This window comes from Rhinolophus hipposideros (assembly GCF_964194185.1).
Source record: "Rhinolophus hipposideros genome assembly, chromosome: 13".
Classification (NCBI taxonomy): Eukaryota; Metazoa; Chordata; class Mammalia; order Chiroptera; family Rhinolophidae; genus Rhinolophus; species Rhinolophus hipposideros.
The window spans coordinates 45,654,701-45,673,543 of record NC_138059.1 but is presented as its reverse complement, the minus strand read 5'-3'; the positions used below and the strand labels follow the sequence as shown (position 1 = coordinate 45,673,543).

General features: G+C 40.9%; 1 protein-coding gene across 3 annotated transcripts in view; it reads left to right on the top strand.

The window, feature by feature from the left end:
* The window catches only part of PRKDC (protein kinase, DNA-activated, catalytic subunit), a 296,326-nt gene that overhangs the window by 43,496 nt on the left and 233,987 nt on the right, over window positions 1–18,843 (top strand). For all 3 annotated transcript variants that reach the window (XM_081070672.1, XM_081070673.1, XM_081070671.1), the window contains exons 22-23: window positions 15,893–15,999; window positions 18,043–18,133. In XM_081070672.1, the coding sequence (XP_080926798.1) occupies window positions 15,893–15,999; window positions 18,043–18,133 (198 nt within the window). The remainder of the gene's footprint in view (window positions 1–15,892; window positions 16,000–18,042; window positions 18,134–18,843) is intronic.

Here is an 18,843-nt window from a genome sequence, read left to right as displayed (position 1 = left end):
GTTCGGTGCATCTTTAATTTCATACAGGGAACGCACTAGGGGCCAAATCTCATGCTGGACCCCCTGCAGGGCCTTTAAACTGGTCAGATAACTTGGGGCCACCTTAGGGTCATGATTTGGAAGAGTACGAACAATAATGGGAGGCGGTGCCCCATACAGAATTTCAAAAGGTGTCAACCCATGTACATATGGTGAGTTCCGAACCCGGAAGATGGCATAGGTTAGGAGGGTCACCCAGTCCCCGCCAGTCTCAATGGCCAGTTTGGATAAGGTCTCCTTCAGGGTCCGATTCATTCTCTCTACCTGCCCTGAGCTCTGGGGATTATATTCACAATGTAACTTCCAATTGGTCCCTATCGCTCGGGCCAGTCCCTGTAGGACATTACTGATGAAAGCTGGGCCGTTGTCGGAGCCTAAAACCTCGGGGACTCCATATCTGGGAATAATTTCCTCTAGCAACGCCTTAGCAACAACCTGGGCAGTCTCCCGTTTCGTGGGGAAGGCTTCCACCCAGCCTGAAAATGTGTCAACCATGACTAGCAAGTACTTGTACCCACACCTCCCAGGCTTTACCTCAGTAAAATCCACTTCCCAATTCCGTCCCGGCGCTCTCCCCCGTACCCTTGTACCTGTATGTAGGGGTCCTTTCCTACTGGGTTTCATGGCCTGGCACCCAACGCACTGATCTACGATCTCTTGGATCTGAGCTGCTTGTCGAGGAAAACGGAGGCGGGCAGACTCAAGAATTGTCAGCAACTTCTTCTTTCCCAAGTGGGTGGCTTGGTGCAGGTTGGAAAGGAGAAACAGTCCTAGCTGTGCCGGCAGTATCAATCTTCCCTCTTCATCCCGATGCCACCCATGCCGATCAGACTCTGGGCAGTGGTGGCTCTGGATCCATCGCAGGTCTTCCGGAGTGTAGTCAGGTCGCGGGGGCAGGCGCGGGAGCTCAGGTGCGGGCAGGGTGAGTGCTAAAGCTGATGATGAAGCTACTGCCGCTGCTTTGGCGGCTTCATCCGCTCGCCGGTTTCCTTCAGCTTCCAGGGTCCGGGCAGACTGGTGCCCGGAGACGTGGACAACAGCAACTGCCCGGGGCATTTGCACGGCTATCAGCAGTCTCTGCACCTCCGGGAGATTGCGCAGAACCTTTCCTTCCGCTGTAACAAAGCCTCTCTCCCGGTAGATAGCACCGTGCACATGGACAGTGCCGAAAGCATTGCGGCTATCGGTGTAGACAGTCACTCGTCTCCCCTCGGCCCATTCCAGCGCTTCCGCCAACGCGATCAGCTCTGCCTTCTGGGCTGAGGTCCCCGGGGGAGCGAGGCACTCCAAATGATGTTCCCGCCTTGGTCTACTACTGCTGCGCCTGCCCTCCGCACACCATCTATAATGAAGCTGCTTCCATCAGTGTACCATACCAACTCACTGTTGGGAAGTTAGGTGTCCTGGAGGTCGGGGCGCACCTGGGTGACTCTTGCCATGACTTCTTGGCAATCATGCAAGGGAGCTTCCAAGTCCGGGGTCGGCAGCAGGGTGGCTGGATTCAAAGCAGTGGGTTCAGCGAAGATGATTCGGGGCGTGTCTAGCAAGAGACCTTGGTAATGGGTTAGGCGAGCATTGGTCATCCACTTACCAGGGGGATGTTTCAGGACCCCCTCAATCGCATGGGGGGTCACCACCTTCAAATGTTGCCCGAAAGTGAGTTTATCTGCATCCTTCACCATTAGGGCTACTGCCGCGATTATCCTTAGGCACGAGGGCCATCCTGCTGCAACTGGATCTAGCTTCTTGGATAAATAGGCAACCGGACGTTTCCAGGGCCCCAGACGCTGCATTAGCACCCCTTTCGCTATTCCCCTTTTTTCATCAACAGAGAGTAAAAGGCTTCAGGGGGTCTGGCAATGCCAGGGCCGGGGCTCTCAAGAGAGCGACCTTGAGTTCGTCAAAGGCCTTCTGTTGGTCTGGCCTCCAGGCCCAAGAGACCTTATCCTTGGTTGCCTCATACAGAGGCTTTGCTATTTCAGCATACCCCAGAATCCACAGCCGGCAGTAGCCTGTCGTTCCTAAAAACTCACGGACCTCTCTGGCGGAGGTCGGGACTGGAAGTCTAAGAACAGTCTCTTTCATGGCCTCTGTCAGCCATCTGGTTCCCTCTTTCAGCTTATATCCCAGGTAGGTGACTGTTTGCCTGCATATTTGAGCCTTCTTTGCACTGGCCCGATAGCCCAACTGCCCCAGCTCCTGGAGGAGGTCTCCAGTGGCCCGTCGGCACTCGGCTTCGGAGGGGGCTGCCAGGAGCAAATCATCTACATACTGCAGGAGCGTAACTGAATCATGGCTCTGGCGGAACGAGTCCAAATCCTGAGTCAGGGCTTCATTAAACAGTAGGAGAGTTTTTGAAGCCTTGTGGTAGTCTGGTCCAGGTCAGCTGCCCGGGGGTTCCCGTATTGCCATCATGCCATTCGAAGGCAAAAATGTGTTGACTGCTGGGTGCCAGGGCAATGCTAAAAAATGCATCCTTCAGGTCTAAGGTGTAGTGTACCAAACATGTGAAGGGGGTAAGTGACTTAGCAAAGTATAAGGGTTGGGGACCGTAGGGTGGATGTCTTCGACCCTCTTATTCACTTCCCTCAAGTCCTGGACTGGCCTATAATCTTTCCCCCCCCGGTTTCTTTACGGGGAGAAGTGGGGTGTTCCAGGCAGAATGGCAAGGTCTCAGTATTCCGGCTTTCAGTAGACGGTTAATATGTGGGGCAATCCTTATCCGCGCCTCGGTGGACATGGGGTACTGGCGGATCCGGATAGGCTGGGCCGAGGCTCTAAGTTCGACCACTACTGGTGCTCGGTGGGCCGCCTGTCCCACACCCGCTATCTCCGCCCATGCCTGAGGGTACATTTTAAGCCAATATTCCATGTCACAGGGCCATTCTGTAAAGGGAGAGTAGGAGGGGTTGTCCTGCAGAGTGAACAGGCGATGTTCATCTGCAAGAGACAGGGTCAAAATATGGAGGGGCTGTCCCTGGCCATCCAATACCTTGATGCCATCTGGCTCAAAGTGGATCTGGGCCCTGATCTTGGTCAGGAGATCGCGCCCCAACAAAGGGGCAGGGCATTCAGGAATAACTAGGAAGGAGTGGGTCACTTGGTGGCGGCCTAAGTCCACTTGGCGCCTACTGGTCCACCGATAAGCCTTAGACCCAGTTGCCCCTTGCACCAAACTGGTTTTCTTAGATAAGGGCTCTGTAGGCTTATTCAAAACTGAATACTGGGCTCCAGTGTCTACCATGAATCCCACTGGCTTCCCCTCCACATACGCAGTTACCCAAGACTCGGGGAGGGGATCCGAGTCCCATCCCCCCTAGTCACTGTCCATTCCCGCCAGCAGAACCCGTGTGCCTTGCCCGGTCTGGCCTTGGCGCTTGGGGCACTCCCTCTTCCAATGTCCATATTCTTTGCAGTATGCACACTGCCCCCTATCCAGTTGGGGCCGCGATCTCCACGGTCGGGCTGGTCCGGCTAGGCCCGGTCCCGCCCCAACTGTGCCTTGCACGCCTGCCAATAAGATCTTGGCCATCTCCCTCTGCTGCCTCCTGTTTTCCCTACTCTGATGTTCTCTGTCTTCCTTCCTAATCCGTTCCTGCAACTCCTGATTTTCTTTCCTAATTCTGTCTTCCCTTTCCTCGGGAGTCTCTCGAGTGTTGAAGACTCTCTCTGCTACTTTCATCAAATCCCGAATGGACATCTCTCCCAGTCCCTCCTGTTTGTACAATTTTTTCCTAATGTCTGGGGCAGCCTGGTTTATAAAGGACATAATTACAGCCGACTGGTTTTCCTCTGCCAGGGGGTCCAACGGGGTGTACTGTCTATAAGCATCATAGAGGCGTTCTAAAAACACGGCCGGGCTTTCATTTTCCCCTTGCATTATAGCTTTTACCCTGGCAAAATTGGTGGGGCGGCGTGCCGCCGCTCGGAGACCTGCCATAAGAGTCTGGCGGTAGACTCGGAGACGCTCCCTACCTTCTGCGTTCCCAAAGTCCCAATCCGGTCTATTCAGGGGAAAACGCTCGTCGATCAGGTTCGGCAAGGTCGTTGGCTGCCCGTTGTCGCCAGGGACATTTTTTCTGGCCTCGGTGAGGATCCGCTCGCGCTCTTCAGTGGTGAATAAAGTCTTAAGAAGCTGCTGGCAGTCATCCCAAGTCGGGCTATGTGTGTACATAACAGACTCGAACAGGTCAGTTAGGCCTTTCGGATCCTCAGAAAAAGGGGCGTTTTGGGCCTTCCAATTGTACAGATCACTGCTTGAAAAGGGCCAATACTGGTAGGCTCGCTCCCCATCTGAACCAGCCCCTCCTAGGGCTCGCACGGGGAGAATCGGTGCCTCAGCGGAGGTGGAGGAAGACGGTTCCTCCTCTGGGGTCTCTTCCCGGTGTCTGCGGGACCTCAATCCCCTCGCTGGTCTCTGGGTTGGGGCAGAGGGAGCCGGGGGAGGGGGAGCTGGAGCCGGAGCTGGGGGAGGGGGAGCTGGGGCCGGAGCTGATGGGGAGGTGGTGGAGTGAGCAGATGCGGGAGGGGCAACCGCCTCAGGCTGGAGGAGCGCCACAGGCGCGTAGGGAGGGGGAGTCCCTTCAAAATCTAAGTCTATCAGGGAGGGATATATGCTTGACCCTTCCTGCAGGATGGGTCTTTGGGTCGGCTTCTCCGGGGGTTTCGGGCCGGCCGTGGGCACTGCTGGCTGGCGGGAGGGTCCCGAAACGGTCAGGACCTTAGGGGGATCTTCCGGCTTTTCAGGGATAAAGGGTTTAAGCCAGGAGGGAGGACTCTCTACTAAGGCTTGCCACATCAAGATATAGGGATATTGGTCCGGATGGCGCCGATTAACAATATCTCGGACCTTCTTAATAATGCCTAGGGAAAAAGTCCCCTGGGGAGGCCAGCCCACATTAAAAGTAGGCCATTCTGCAGAGCAGAAGGTGTCAAACTTATCTTTCTTCACTTCCATGCCATTATTACGAGCCTTGGTGCGGATTTCAGGAAAGTGGCTCAGGAGCAGGGTCTTAGGTGTTACCTGAGCCTGTCCCATAACGGTCACAAAGAGAAACCAAGAAAAGGCAAAGGAAAGGACGAAAGACACAGTACCAGCAAATACACAACTTCGCACGGGACTTTTCAATACCCACCGGCCGGTCAACCACACCACATTCACAGGCGCCGTTTCAATCACACCAGTCACACCACACTCAGGATCCTTACCCAGGGGGGCTCGTCCAAACGGCGTCCACTGCGGACATCGCTGAGCCACCTTCTCGTCTGGGACGTCTCCCACGACTTCTAGTAATGGAAGCTCCAGGGTCGTAACCGCTCCTTCCTTCCCGTGAGAATTCTCAATTGGGACCGGGCAGAGACCTGTTTCAGTCTCTCCGGCCGAGGGCCTGTTTCAGCCCTTCCCTGATGACCGGGCAGAGACCTGTTTCAGTCTCTCCGGCCGAGGGCCTGTTTCAGCCCTTCCCTGATTGGAGGTGGCCAAACCTCCTACCGTGGTTCCAGAATAAACCTCGGTATCGGGAGTCCTGTTCCCCTGAGGTAGGGTCCTAAGATCCCGGACGAGCCCCCAAATGTTAGGGTCCGGAGTCAACCCCTCCTCAAGTGAACAGAAGTCACACGATAATGCAAGTCACACAGCGAGGTTTATTTCCAGCTAGCTGGAGTCCGAGTATCTGCCCGACACAGCGGGTTTCAACAAGGACCCCAAACACTAAAAACCCAGGGTTTATATAGCATCTTCAAGGCACAGAGTAATTAAACTACAGGACTTACACAGCTTTAAGGAGTATATGATAAACTACAGGATTTACACAGCTTCAAAGAGTATAAGATAAGCTACAGAGCCGCTTGTCTCCTCGCTGTCACTGCCCACATCTTGGAATTTACAGTCAGGTTGTGTTTACACTTAGGTTGTGTTTCAAGCCAGGGGCCGTTAACCCTGACCTTAAGATAGCAGTTCTCAGGCTAACAGTCTCTTACAGTATTATGATTTTTTTTTTAACCTACATTCTAGAAGTTTTATATAGGTTTGTTTTTGCTAATTAAAGTTTATTGGGGAGAGAATTGTTAGCAAAGTTACATAGAATTCAGGTATACAATACTGTAATACATCATCTGCATGTCACATTGTGTGTTCACCACCCAGACTTAGTTCTCTTTCCATCACCATATTTTATCCCCTTTACCCTCATCTACCATTTCCCTCTTCCTTTACCCTCTGGTAACCACTAAACTGTTGTCTGTCTGTGCTTTAGTTTTTTCATTTGTTTTCTTGTTCTTTTGTTGTTTTCAGCTTTATATAACACATATTAGTGAAATCATGGTTCTCTACTTTTTCAGTCTGACTTATTTCCCTTAGCATTATAATCTCAACATCTATCCATGTTGTCACAAATGGCAATATTTCATTTTTTCTTATGGAAGAATAGTGTTCCATTGTGTATACATACCACAACTTCTTTATCCAATCATCTACTGAATGACACTTTGGTTTCCATGTCTTGGCCAGTGTAAATGAAGCTGCAGTGAACATTGGAGCACATATATATTTATGGATAAATGTTTTCAGGTTTTTTGGGTAGATACCGAAGAGAACTATTGCTGGGTCATATGGAAATGTCTCTTCAGGTCCTCTGCCCATTTTTTAATGGGATTGTTTGTTTTTTTTGTTGTTGAGTTTTATGAGTTCCTTATATATTTTGGATATGAGTCCCTTATCGGAGGCGTTGTTTGCAAAATTGTCTCCCATTGGGTTGGTTGCCTCTTTGTTTTGCGATGGTTTCTTTTGCTGTGCAGAGCTTTTTAGTTTTATATAGCGCATTCATTTATTTTAGCTTTTACTTCCCTTGTCTTTGGAGTCAAATTCATAAAAATGCTCTTTGAATCCAAGGTCCATAAGTTTACTACCTATGTTTTCTTCTATGCATTTTATTGTTTCAGGTCTTATGTTTAGGTTTTTGATCCATTTTGAGTTAATTTTGGTAGATGGTGGCAGAAAGCAGTCTAGTTTTATTGTTTTACACATGGCTTTCCAGTTCTCCCAGCACCACTTATTGAAGAGGCTGTCTTTTCTCCATTGTATGTTTTTGGATTCTTTGTTGAAAATTGTCTGTCTATATGGGTTTTTTTCTGTGTTCTTGATTCTGTGCCATTGATCTGTGTGTGTTTTTCTGCCAGTACCATACTGTTTTGATTATTGTTGTCCTGTAGTACAGGCAGAAGTCAGGGAGTGTGATACCTCCAGCATTGCTCTTTTTTCTTACTATTGTTTTGGCTATTTGGGGTCTTTTCTGGTTTCATACAAATCTGATGATTTTTTGTTCTATTTCTTTAAAAAATGCCATTGGGATTTTGATTAGATTGCATTAAATCTGCATATTGCTTTGGGTAATACGGCCATTTTCACTGTTGATTCTTCCAATCCGTGAACATGGAATGTCTTTCCATTTCTTTGTGTCTTCTTCCGTTTCTTCTAAAAATGTCTTCCAGTTTTCAGTGTACATGTCTTTCACATTCTTGGTTAAGTTTATTTCTGTGTATTTTATTCTTTTCATTGCAATTGCAAAAGGAATTGTTTTTTAATGTTGTTTTTCCGAGGTTTCATTCTTAGTATATAGGAATGCAATGGCTTGTTCATTTTGTAGCCAGAAACGTTACTGTATTCGTTTGTTGTTTCTAATAGCTCTGTGGTGGAGTCTTTAGAAATGTTTTCTATGTATAGCATCATGTCCTCTGCAAAAAGTGAAAATTTAACTTCTTCATTTCCAATTTGGATGCCTTTTATTTCTTTCTCTCGTCTGATTGCTCTGTCTAGGACTTCCAGTACTATGTTGAAAAGCAGAGATGATAGGGGACAGCCCTGTATTTTTACTGATGGTAGAGCACATGGCTACATTTTTTGACCATTAGTTATGTTATTAGTTGAGGGTTTGTCATATATGGCCTTTATTATGTTAAGGTATTTTCCTTCTATATGTATTTTATTAAGTGTTTTAATCATAAATAGATGTTGTGTCTTCTAAAATGCTTTTCCTCCATCAATTGATAGAATCACATGGTTTTTGTCCTTTATTTTGTTTATGTGATGTATCACATTGATGGATTTGCGGATGTTGAAACATCCTTGTGGCCCGGGGATGAACCCCACTTGGTCATGATGAATAATTTTTTTAATGCATTGTTGTATTCAATTTGTTAGAGTTTTGTTTAGGGTTTTCGCATCTTATTCATCAGAGATACTGGTCTTTCATTTTCTTTTTTTGTATTATCCTTACTAGGTTTTGGTATCAGGGTAATGTTGGCCTCATAAAATGAGTTAGGGAACATTGTCTCTTCTTCAATTTATTGGAAGAATTAGAGTCGCACAGTTATTAGATCCTCTTTGAATGTTTGGTAGAATTCACTACTGAAGCCGTCTGGTCCCAGTTTTTGCTTTTGGGACGGTTTCAGATGACTGATTCAATTTCCTTACTGTTTACCAGTCTATTTAGTTTTTCTAATTCTTCGTGACTCAGCCTAGTAAGGCTATATGTTTCTAAGACCTTGTCCATTTCTTCTAGGTTATTCAATTTGGTGGCATATAGCCCTTCATAGTATTGTTGGATAGTCCTTTGTATTTCTGTGACATCCGTGGTAACTTTTCCCCTCTTTCATTTGTGATTTAGTTTTTTAGTGTCTTTTCTCTTTTTATCTTAGTGACTCTAGCGAACAGTTTGTCAATTTTATTATTCTTTTCAAAGAACTAGCTCTTTGTTGCATTCATTTTTTCTATTGTCGTCTTGTTCTCCATTTCATTTAGTTCTACTGATTTTTATAATTTCCTCCTTTATCTGACTTTTGGTTTCCTTTGTTCTTCTTTTGCTAGTTCTTTAAGGTGTAACGTGTGGTTATTTATGTGTGACTTTTCTTCTTTCTTGACATAGGCCTGTAAGGATAAAAATTTCCCTCTTAGTAGGGCTTTTGCTGCATCCTGAAAGTTTTGGTAGGACGTATTTTCAGTGTTATTTGTTTCTGTGTAACTTTTGACATCTTTTTTTAAAAGTATATTGTTTAATCTCCACATATTTGTGCTTTTTTCCTGCTTTCTTTTTGCTGTTGATATCCAATTTCATAGTGTTGTGGTCAGAGATGTATGATTTCCGTCTTCATTAATTTGCTGAGGCTAGGTTTATGACCCAATATAGGGTCTATCTTTTTAATGTTCCATGTACAGTAGAAAAGATTGTATAGTCTGATGTTCTAGGATGAAGTTTTCTATAATGTCAATTATGTCCATTTCATCTAATGTGTCATTTAGGGTTGGTATGTCTTTATTTATTTTCTGTTTGGATGATCTGTCTTTAGCTGTCAATGATGTATTTAGGTCCCCTACTATAATTGTGTTTTGGTTAATTTCTGTCTTTAGTTCTGTTAGTAGTTGCTTGGTATATTTCGGTGCTCCCTGATTAGGGGTATAAATATTGATGACTGTTATGTCTTCTTTTTGTATATAGTCCCCTTTATTATTATGAAATGTCTATCTTTGTCTGTTGTTACTGTTTTTATACTGAAATCTTTTTTATCCGGTATTGGTATGAGTACACCTGCTTTTCTATGTATACCATTTCCTTAGAGAATCAATTTCCACTCTATACTTTGAGTCTATATTTGTCCTTATAGCTGAGAGGTGGAGGCAGCATGTGGTTGGGTTTAGTTTTTTTGATCCAGTCTGCTACTCTGTGCCTTTATGTTGGTGAGTTCAGTCCATGTATATTTAGGGTGATTATCGATATATGAGAATTTCCTGACATGCTATATTGGTTTTCTGGTAAGTCTGTTTCTCCATTGTTTCTTTGCCTTTTTGTTACTTTCCATTATTTCAGTGTGGCGGTATTCTATGATTTTTTTCGTCTGTTTCTGTTTTTATGTTATATATTTCAGTTATGGATTTTTTTTTTGAGTGGTTACCATTAAGTTTATGTAAAGGAAAGTTTCATATTTACAGTATTCCTTTTTCTCCATCATGCTTCTTTTCTCTATTTCTTTGTGCTGGTTCAGATGGTTACTTACTCCCCTTTTATGTTTTTGTAGTTTAAAATTATCCTTATTCATGCTGTGAATTCATTTCTGCACTGCAGTACCTAGTTGTTGTTTTCCTCCATTTTTTTTAAGAGGTTTTATTTTCTTCTAATTTTCTCTGCATGTTAAATGTATAGTGTCTTATTTCATGTAGGCTTGCCATTTCCTGGGTCTTCGTAATACTACCCGTAGTTTTGTATTCTTTTGCCTTTTTGTTTCAAGTTGAATAGCCTCCTTCAGTTTTTCTTGCAGTTCATGTAGTGTGTTAGACAATTCCTCAACTTCTCTATGTCTGGAATGGTCTTTATTCTTCCTTCATATCTAAAGGCTATTTTTGCTGGATATATTATTCTTGGCTCATAATTTCTCTTTTTCAGTAGTTTCAATATTTAAGTCCACTCCCTCATGGCTTGTAGAGTTTCTGCTGAAAAATCTGATGATAATCTAATCGGCCTTCCTTTGTAGGTTACCGTCTTCTTTTCCCTGGATGCCTTGAGGATTCTTTCTTTGCCATTAATTACTGACAACTTCAGTACAATGTGCCTTGGTGAAGGCCTGTTGGGATTGAGGTAATTAGGTGTTCTATTTGCTTCCTGGATTTGATGATCCAGTTCTTTCCACACATTGGGGAAATTCTCATCAACTATATTTTTGGGTATACTCTCTGTTCCCTTCTCCCTTTCTTTTCCTTCTGGTATGCCCATTATTCTTACGTTGCTCTTTCTTGTGGAGTTAGAAAGTTTTTATTTCTTTTAGCTGTCAAGTCTCTCCCTTCTTTCATCCATGTCATTTCTGGGTTTCTATCTCTGGTATCACTGATTCTTTCCTCTATCTGGCCAACTCTACTACCTAAGCTGGCTATTTTATTCTACATTTCTTTTGTTGAGTTCTTAACTCCAGAAATTCTATTTGGTTCTTTTTGTCAAATTTCAATCTCTTTGGTAAAAAGTTCATTTTTTTCATTGATTGTGTTTCTGAGTTCATTAAATTGCCTTTCTGTGTTTTCTTGCATCTCGTTGAGTTTTTTCAGAATTGCAATCTTGAATTCTAAGTCATATAAGTCCCATAGTTCCATGTCTTTATTTGTTTGTTTGTTTCTTTATTTATTAGTTTCAGGTGTACAAGACAAGGTAATACTTAGATGTTCATCATTTATATCTCTCACACTGTGGGCCTCCCTACCCCCATCCACTATCCCTCCGACCTCGCACCGAGCCATCACATTATATATATAAAATTATAGTTGGCATTCATTATTGTTTAGCTCCATAATTCCATGTCTTTAAGTTAAGTTCATTTTCTGGAGAGTTTTCATTTTCCTTCTGAGCTGCCTTTTACCTTGGTTATTCATGACAATTAATGAATTACTATTTCTTTTCCTAGGCATCTATAGCAGTGGGTTCTGCAACAGGTTAGTAGGAAGAGATCTTTCTTTTTCTTTCCAGGAGATGTTGGTAGAATGCTTTATTTTCTCTCTTATTACAGTCTTTTATTCTCTCTTATGCTGTAGTGTTGTATTTTTCTCTGTACTGTTTCAGCTTCTCACACAGTGGGGGGATTTCCTGGAAGGTGGGCCTTTCCTCTGTGCGCACGTGGCCTTGGTCTCAGGGCCTGTCTCCGAGGGGGATGTGGAGAGCTTCCGAAGTTCCGAATCTCTTCCTGCAGCAGATTCAAGGCCTGTGTGTTTCAGTGGCTCTGTTTTCCCTGCAGGGATTCGCCCAGATGGGTGGTGGCAGGGGCCGGGTGGGTTGCGAGAGGTGGCTCTGAGCAATGGCAGTGACGACCAGCATAGCCAGTCCTGCACCCACGACTCTCTCCCCTTTGCTAGAACAAGGTGGGCTATGAGTCGGTGGCTGCAGGCCACTGTTCTCAGAACTATCAATAATCTGTTCTTTTGATCTCACACTGCTACTGTTCTGCTTCTAGCACTGGGCTGGTTAGGATGGGGTGAGTGGCGGGGGCATGGCTGGGCTCTGTACCTATGTCTTCCATCCTCTGCTTGGCAGTGAGGGCTTACACTGCTGTTTTAACCCTTCTTCCCTCCGTCTTTGCTCCGAGGCCTCTAACATGAGTGGTGCCGTCAGCCGTGTTATATACTGATCCCTCAGGCAGGACTGTAGGCCATAAGAGGAATCCTAGAATTCCCTCTCTTGTGTCTGTGGTAGCGCTGGAATGCAGGAAGCTCAGAGCTTCGGTCTGTTTCCTGGGCTCGCGCCTACTTTGTCTCTGCACTTCCCCCATAACTTCTCCTCTGATTGCCCTATTTGCCCACCATTAGATGATTTCAGTTGTGTGTCTCATAGTCTTGAATGGCTGCTGCACAATGAGTCCTTTGTGGAATTATAGTTGTGCTATTTGTTGTAAATTTTAGGGAACATTTCAATGGGGTCACCTCAGGCTGCAATCTTACGACGTCATCACTTCTGAAATTTGAACCCAACGTGTTCAAAATATATTTGATTGATTTTTTTGTACTCTTTCCAATTCATTTCAGTATAATTGGTACATAGGAAACATGAGGCATTAAGCCTGTTTTTTCATTTTACTCATTTTCATTCTACCAAGCTTTATGAAATCTTTTAGGGTAAGGCCTTAACTATCTGGAACTCCTTATATCTCCTAATATTTATAGCCTACTTAGGCTTTTAAAGTTCACAAATAATAAAATAATAATTTGAAAAAAAAATTCACATTCTGTAAGGAATGGTGCTTATTGAGTAGTTCATTAAAGTTACATGGACTTAGTTTTAAAAAAATAATATAACTAGTAGCAAATATTTTTGTTATACTTTTATTTGCTGTTTAGAATTTAGTTTGGTCAGTTAGCTCTTTGAGATGATTTTTTTTAATTAATGAGGGAAATTACTACGATTCTTTTAAGGAAAAGATTCATTTGTTGATAAATATGTGTAGCTATAGATGATTAGAAGATAGGGAAAACAGAGAGTAAGTAAAATTAAGTAACAGAGTCCATAATTGTAAAGACAATCACTTTTTTTAGTTAATATTTTATTTGCCATATCCAACTTCCAGAACAGTGCATTTGTAGGTAAAAATAATTCCTGTATACTCTTACCCCCATTCAGTAGTTAAGATTTTGTTCATATGCTATATCATTGCATGTACTTTCTCTGTATATATATTGTGTGTATGATTGTGTGTTTGTGTTAGTATGTGTACACACACACATGATGTTTTTATCTAAGCCGTTTGTAAGGTGCAGGCATCATGGATATTTATAATCCAGTGTATATTTCTTAAGAGCAAGGATATTTTACATAACCGTAGTATCATTATCAAAATCAGGAGAAATAACATGGATACATTAATCTAGAGTCCATATGCAAATTTTTCAGTTGTGTAGTTAATTTGTTTTATTGCTGTATGTTTTCTGGTCTAGAAGTCAATCTAGGACCATGCATTGCATCCAATTGTCATAACTCTTCAGCTTCTTATAATGGGGGATAATTTTTCAACCTTTCTTAGTTCTCACAACATTCACATTTTTGAAGATTACAGGCCGGTTATTTTATAGAATGTCTTACAGTGTGGACTCGTCCGATTGTTTTCTTATGATGAAATTCACGTTATGTCTTTTGGCAGAAGCACCAGAACTGATGTTTTGTCCTCCTTACAGCATCGTGATGGCAGTTGGTGCTATTACCAGTCATATTCATTCTGACCATTTCGTTAGCAAGTGTCCACTCCGTCTTTTTGTAGTTGTAAAATGGCTTTCTCTTTGTGTGAATGAGTCATTTGAGATCCTTTCGTACTCTTCTTTTGAAGTATTTAGTCCTAATGCCTTTAGGTGGTGCATAGGAAGGTGGGTGTTGGGGTAGCTGTGGTGCGCCCTAGGAGCACGAGGTGGGCAGCTCTGTGGCGTGGCCTGGTTTTTGGGTCAGAGCTGGAGCAAAGTGGGAGGCATCAACATGGGGCAGCCTTGTGGGATATGCGGGTCCAGGCAGGGTGACAATGGTAACAGTTTTATACACAAACACACACATATGGATAAAAATAAATGTAGAAATAGAGATGGAAGCATGGGTGTGTATGTATATGTAACACACATATATATTCTAGTTCTGTCCATTTAAAGGGCCTGCTTGGAAGTAGTGATACCTTAATAGTAGTGATCAAAGTTAGCGCCCAGATTGTGACTTCTAAATGTCAGTTTTCCATTAAAAGGAACCAGAAATCCTTGGAGAAATGACTAATTGTAACCTGGGACAGGGGAAAGACAAGATGAACCTAGAGTATTGTATTTTCTGAATCATCCACAAAGCAAAGAAGTGTTCAGAGAATAATGGGAAAGTGTCAGGCAAACTTGGGATTATTTCAGCATCAAAATAAATCATTCTAGAAAGAGATTTTAATCCAGTGAATGAAATTGGAAAAATTGACTGTGTACAGATGTAAATAAAATGAGTAAATGGAAAGTTTCATAGTGTTTTTTTCTGTTGCCGTGAAATAAATTACCCCAGATTTAGCAGTTTAAAACAATAGCCATCTATTATTGCATGCTTCTGTAGGTCAGAAGTACAGGTGGGGCTCAGCTGGTTTTCTGTTCAGTCTCATAATTTCTTTAAGGTCTTGGCCGGGCTAGGCTCTGACCTGAAAACTCTTGGTAAGTCTTTTCTTTGAGGCTCTTCACATTGTTGAGCTCCAAAAAAATAATTAACAAAAACCCTAAAAACCAGATCCTCTTTTCATCTCTGGCGCATTAGAGAATAGATCTCTAACCATCTACCCACAGAAGGTCACCAAATGGTCAGGAGACCATAAATCCAAATTCTCAGTCATTGCTCCCATCCACGGGGACCAGCTTATTGGGTATAAGCAAATAAAAACATGAAGTTATATGAAGGACAGGAACAAGAGTAACAGAAAGCTAGGTAAGGTTCTGTTGTCACTTGGGATTCATTACTGGGAGGCAAGAAAGGAAGGACTGGGATTAAACCACCTGTAAGGTGTTCTCCAGCATTGCACCTTGCCTGGCTCTGTCAGCAGAACCACTGGGCACCTCCAGAACTACTGAAAAATGACAGTATAGCTGTAAAATTATGACTATTCTGCTATAAGTGAACATGTGTTAAAGATTTTATTCAACTCAATAGTTAATAAAGGAACTGGTAGGATGTTACAACTGGTTCAAGTAACCTGAATCTAATCATGAGAAAACATTAGACAAATTCAAATAGAGGGACAGTCTACAAAATTACTGGCGTATAATTTTTAAAATGTTCAAATCATAAAATTCAAGGAAAGATTGAAGAACTGTTTCAGTTTAAAGGAGACTAAAGAGACAGAGACCTAATGTAATATAAATCTGAACAAAGTACATTACTGGGATCAATACTGGAACCTGAATGGGGTTGAGGATTAAACGTGGGTAAATGTCTCCAGGTCAGTGTCCTGACTTGGATAGTTGTGTAGCTGTTAAATAGGAGAAATTTTTTTTTAAAATAATCATAAACTAATAGACTATTTGGAAATAGAGTACAAAACTTTTCTTTCCTGTTGCCTCACCACCTCTGATTATTGCTTTCAGTATGTGTTGCCTGCCCAGTCTCTGTAATTAGCTACTTTTTCAAGGAAAAATATTTCTATTTATAGATAATGATATTTAAAACCAAGACAACTACTATTAATACATTTTTGTTCTAAAAAGTTAATTTTTAATCACAATTAAAATTAGGATTTTTCTGTCTTTATTCCATAATATAGTGTGTTCACCATAGTAGTCATCAAGTAAATGAATGAATGCTATTTAAAATTAATTTTTGTTTCTTGTTGACAGATGAGAACAAGAATAACTGGGAAGTGTCAGCACTTTCTCGGGCTGCCCAAAAAGGATTTAGTAAAGTTGTGTTAAAGCATTTGAAAAAGACAAAGAACATTTCATCAGTAAGAAATCCTTTGTATGTTCTTTACCTTAAATAATGCAAAGATCAGATTCTAATGTTTGTGAAAAGTAAAAGTCTTCATTAAATATGTTAGTCTTAAAATATAAATTAAGAATACAATGTAGAATACATTTTTATCAACAAAAATTGTAGCTAAATTAACTATTTAGTTTATTGTCTTGATTTTATTTTCCTGTTTATCTCTACCTTGAAATATATTTAGTGGATAATTAAAAATAAGCTGGTTCATATTTAATAAGCAGTAGGAATACTGATATTATGGATATGTAAGACTGAGTCATTTACTGATTGGATCTTAAGTATTATCATTTTGTCAAGTTCAATTCAGGCCAACTTTTGTGGTTTTTTTTTTTTTTTTTTAGATGTTAACTGCTTGAGACAGTTTTTTCAGATGTGGCATCTAATTTATGTAAACAGAGAAAACTGAATTGGTATAGGGAAAATAACTTTTAGGTATAAAGTGAAGATTAAAATTTGAAAAACTTGTGATGCCTAGAACTGATAATGCAAACTCTAGATAAATTCTTCCTGCTTCAAAAATTGTCAAAAATTATTTTTGACAGTATTTGATTGAGAGACTTGAATGAAACTAGAAATGGTAAAGCAAGATAAAATTACTTGAGTATATCTCCAGTTTTACAAATAAAATTTCTTTACAGATGTAACACCCTATTCCCTAGCACAGTGGTTCTCAAAGTGTGGACCCCTTGAGTGTCACTGTACAAGGCCAAAACTATTTTTAGTTGTTGACATTTGCACTATGATATAATGATGGGTAACACTGTTTGTTCCTTAGCACTTTATTAAATCTTGACCCTTTCACACACATATTTTTAATATTCTGTGATGCAGTCTGCTGCGTAGTGAAGGGTGACAGTTGTCCTCAGGGAAAGCACTTATGTAATGCTTTGAGCTATGAACTAATGTATCTGTTTTTTTCTTGAACACCGTATTTACTTGAAAGAACAAATGGCAGACAAATTAGCTATTCAATATTTGGCAAACATTTTCTGTAAAATAAACAGTGAGCCTGTCACTTCTAATAAAACATCTGAGAGTATTTGTTGCCCATGACAAAACCCAAACAGTTAAGTGAAAATTAAAATTTTGAAAAACTTGTAACCATTACCCTGTACTTGACAGCTCCTCAATACTTAGATTTTTTTCTGATGACATTTAGTATTAACAATTTTTTTTGCATATATGATGAAATGAGTCAATATTTGGTAGGTCTGTATAACACAGTGAGCCAATAATTTCGGATGAGCAATATATTACCAAATCATGCATGGGTAAAAAAAAAGTTAACACTCAGATAAACCAATGGATTTTAATGTAATAGAGTATATAAAATTAATTAAAATTTCAGATTGCACATAACTAATCTTTAAGAAACTATCACTTGTTCAGTTTTGGTGTAGTATCAAGAATAATCACAGTTATCTAAAAAAAGACTATCAAAATACTCCTCCCGCCTTCTACGGATTTCAACTACCGCCCTAACAAGATCACAAGAGCTGTCTTCTAGTGATCCAGACAATAAAGAAATTGCACAGATATGAAACAGTGCTACTTTTTGAGGTTTTTCATTTATTTGAAAAATATAGTTACTTTTCCTAAAAATATCTCTCTTGTTAACATGTAATGAGTTTAGTATTTTTAAATAAAGTAACTATTTAAATAATTTCTAAGTTTTAACTTCTAATATGGTAAATATTGATAAATACAACCCACACAAAATCTTTAGGGATCTTTAGTGTCTTTTAAAGACGTTAAGTGTCCTAATAAAATTTTGGAATTGTTGGCCCTAGGAAATGGACATCTAACTGAAATTAGAACAGATGTGACATCTTTTCATGAATTTGCAATAAAATTAACAGCAGCATTGTGTGGGATATAATGAACCATTGGGAGATATCAGCATTAGAGAGGGTTGTAAAATAGTTTTTCTTTCCTTTCATAATTCTCTTTAATTTTTTAACGTAGTTATCATCATATATAATACAATTGTTCACATTTGTAGAATGAAGCACTATCCTTAGAAGAAATAAGGATTAGAGTGGTACAAATGCTTGGTACTCTAGGAGGACAAGTAAACAAAAATCTTGTAACAGGTAAATAAACTTTTCTTTAAAATAAATTAACCTCTGTACATAATATTTGTACTTTAATTTGGATGTGTAAAAATCATGATATAGTTAGATATTTGCTCTTACATGTGATTTATATATTTTCAAATAAGATTACAAAGAATAATTGCCTAGTGAAGTGCTTTGACTATGCCCCTGCAATCTGAGTAATTCAGTACACTAGAAGGCAAAATGTTCTGGTTTGGTTTCTTAAGCATGTTTTCCATCTTGAAACAATCCAGTTTGACTTTCTTTTCTATATTAAATGTGTCAAGAATTCAAAGTCAATCTTTTTTGAACCTTATGTTGTTAATGTTTGGATATTTTTACATTGTTTTTGTTGATAATTAACATTTTTGAAATTCATGTTTATTTTTACTTTTGAAATTTCATATTAAATAACAAGTAACTTTGGGTTATTTAGGAAGTTACAGACTATATTGGGAAAATAATTGTTATAAAGAGATTTTTAAATAAAACTGTGTATCATTTTTCCACAGAATAGCTTAGTAAATAACTCTTATCTGAAATTTGAAATTATCCCAGACTGTTAGACTTGTTTAATAATAATTTTACTTTAAATTAAATTAAGAAATAGTATCAGTGATTTCTAATGTTATAGTTATAAGTCTGAAATAAAGCAAAAAAGGAAAGATGAATAAAGTGCTTAACTTAAAAGTATAGTAAAGTACCCT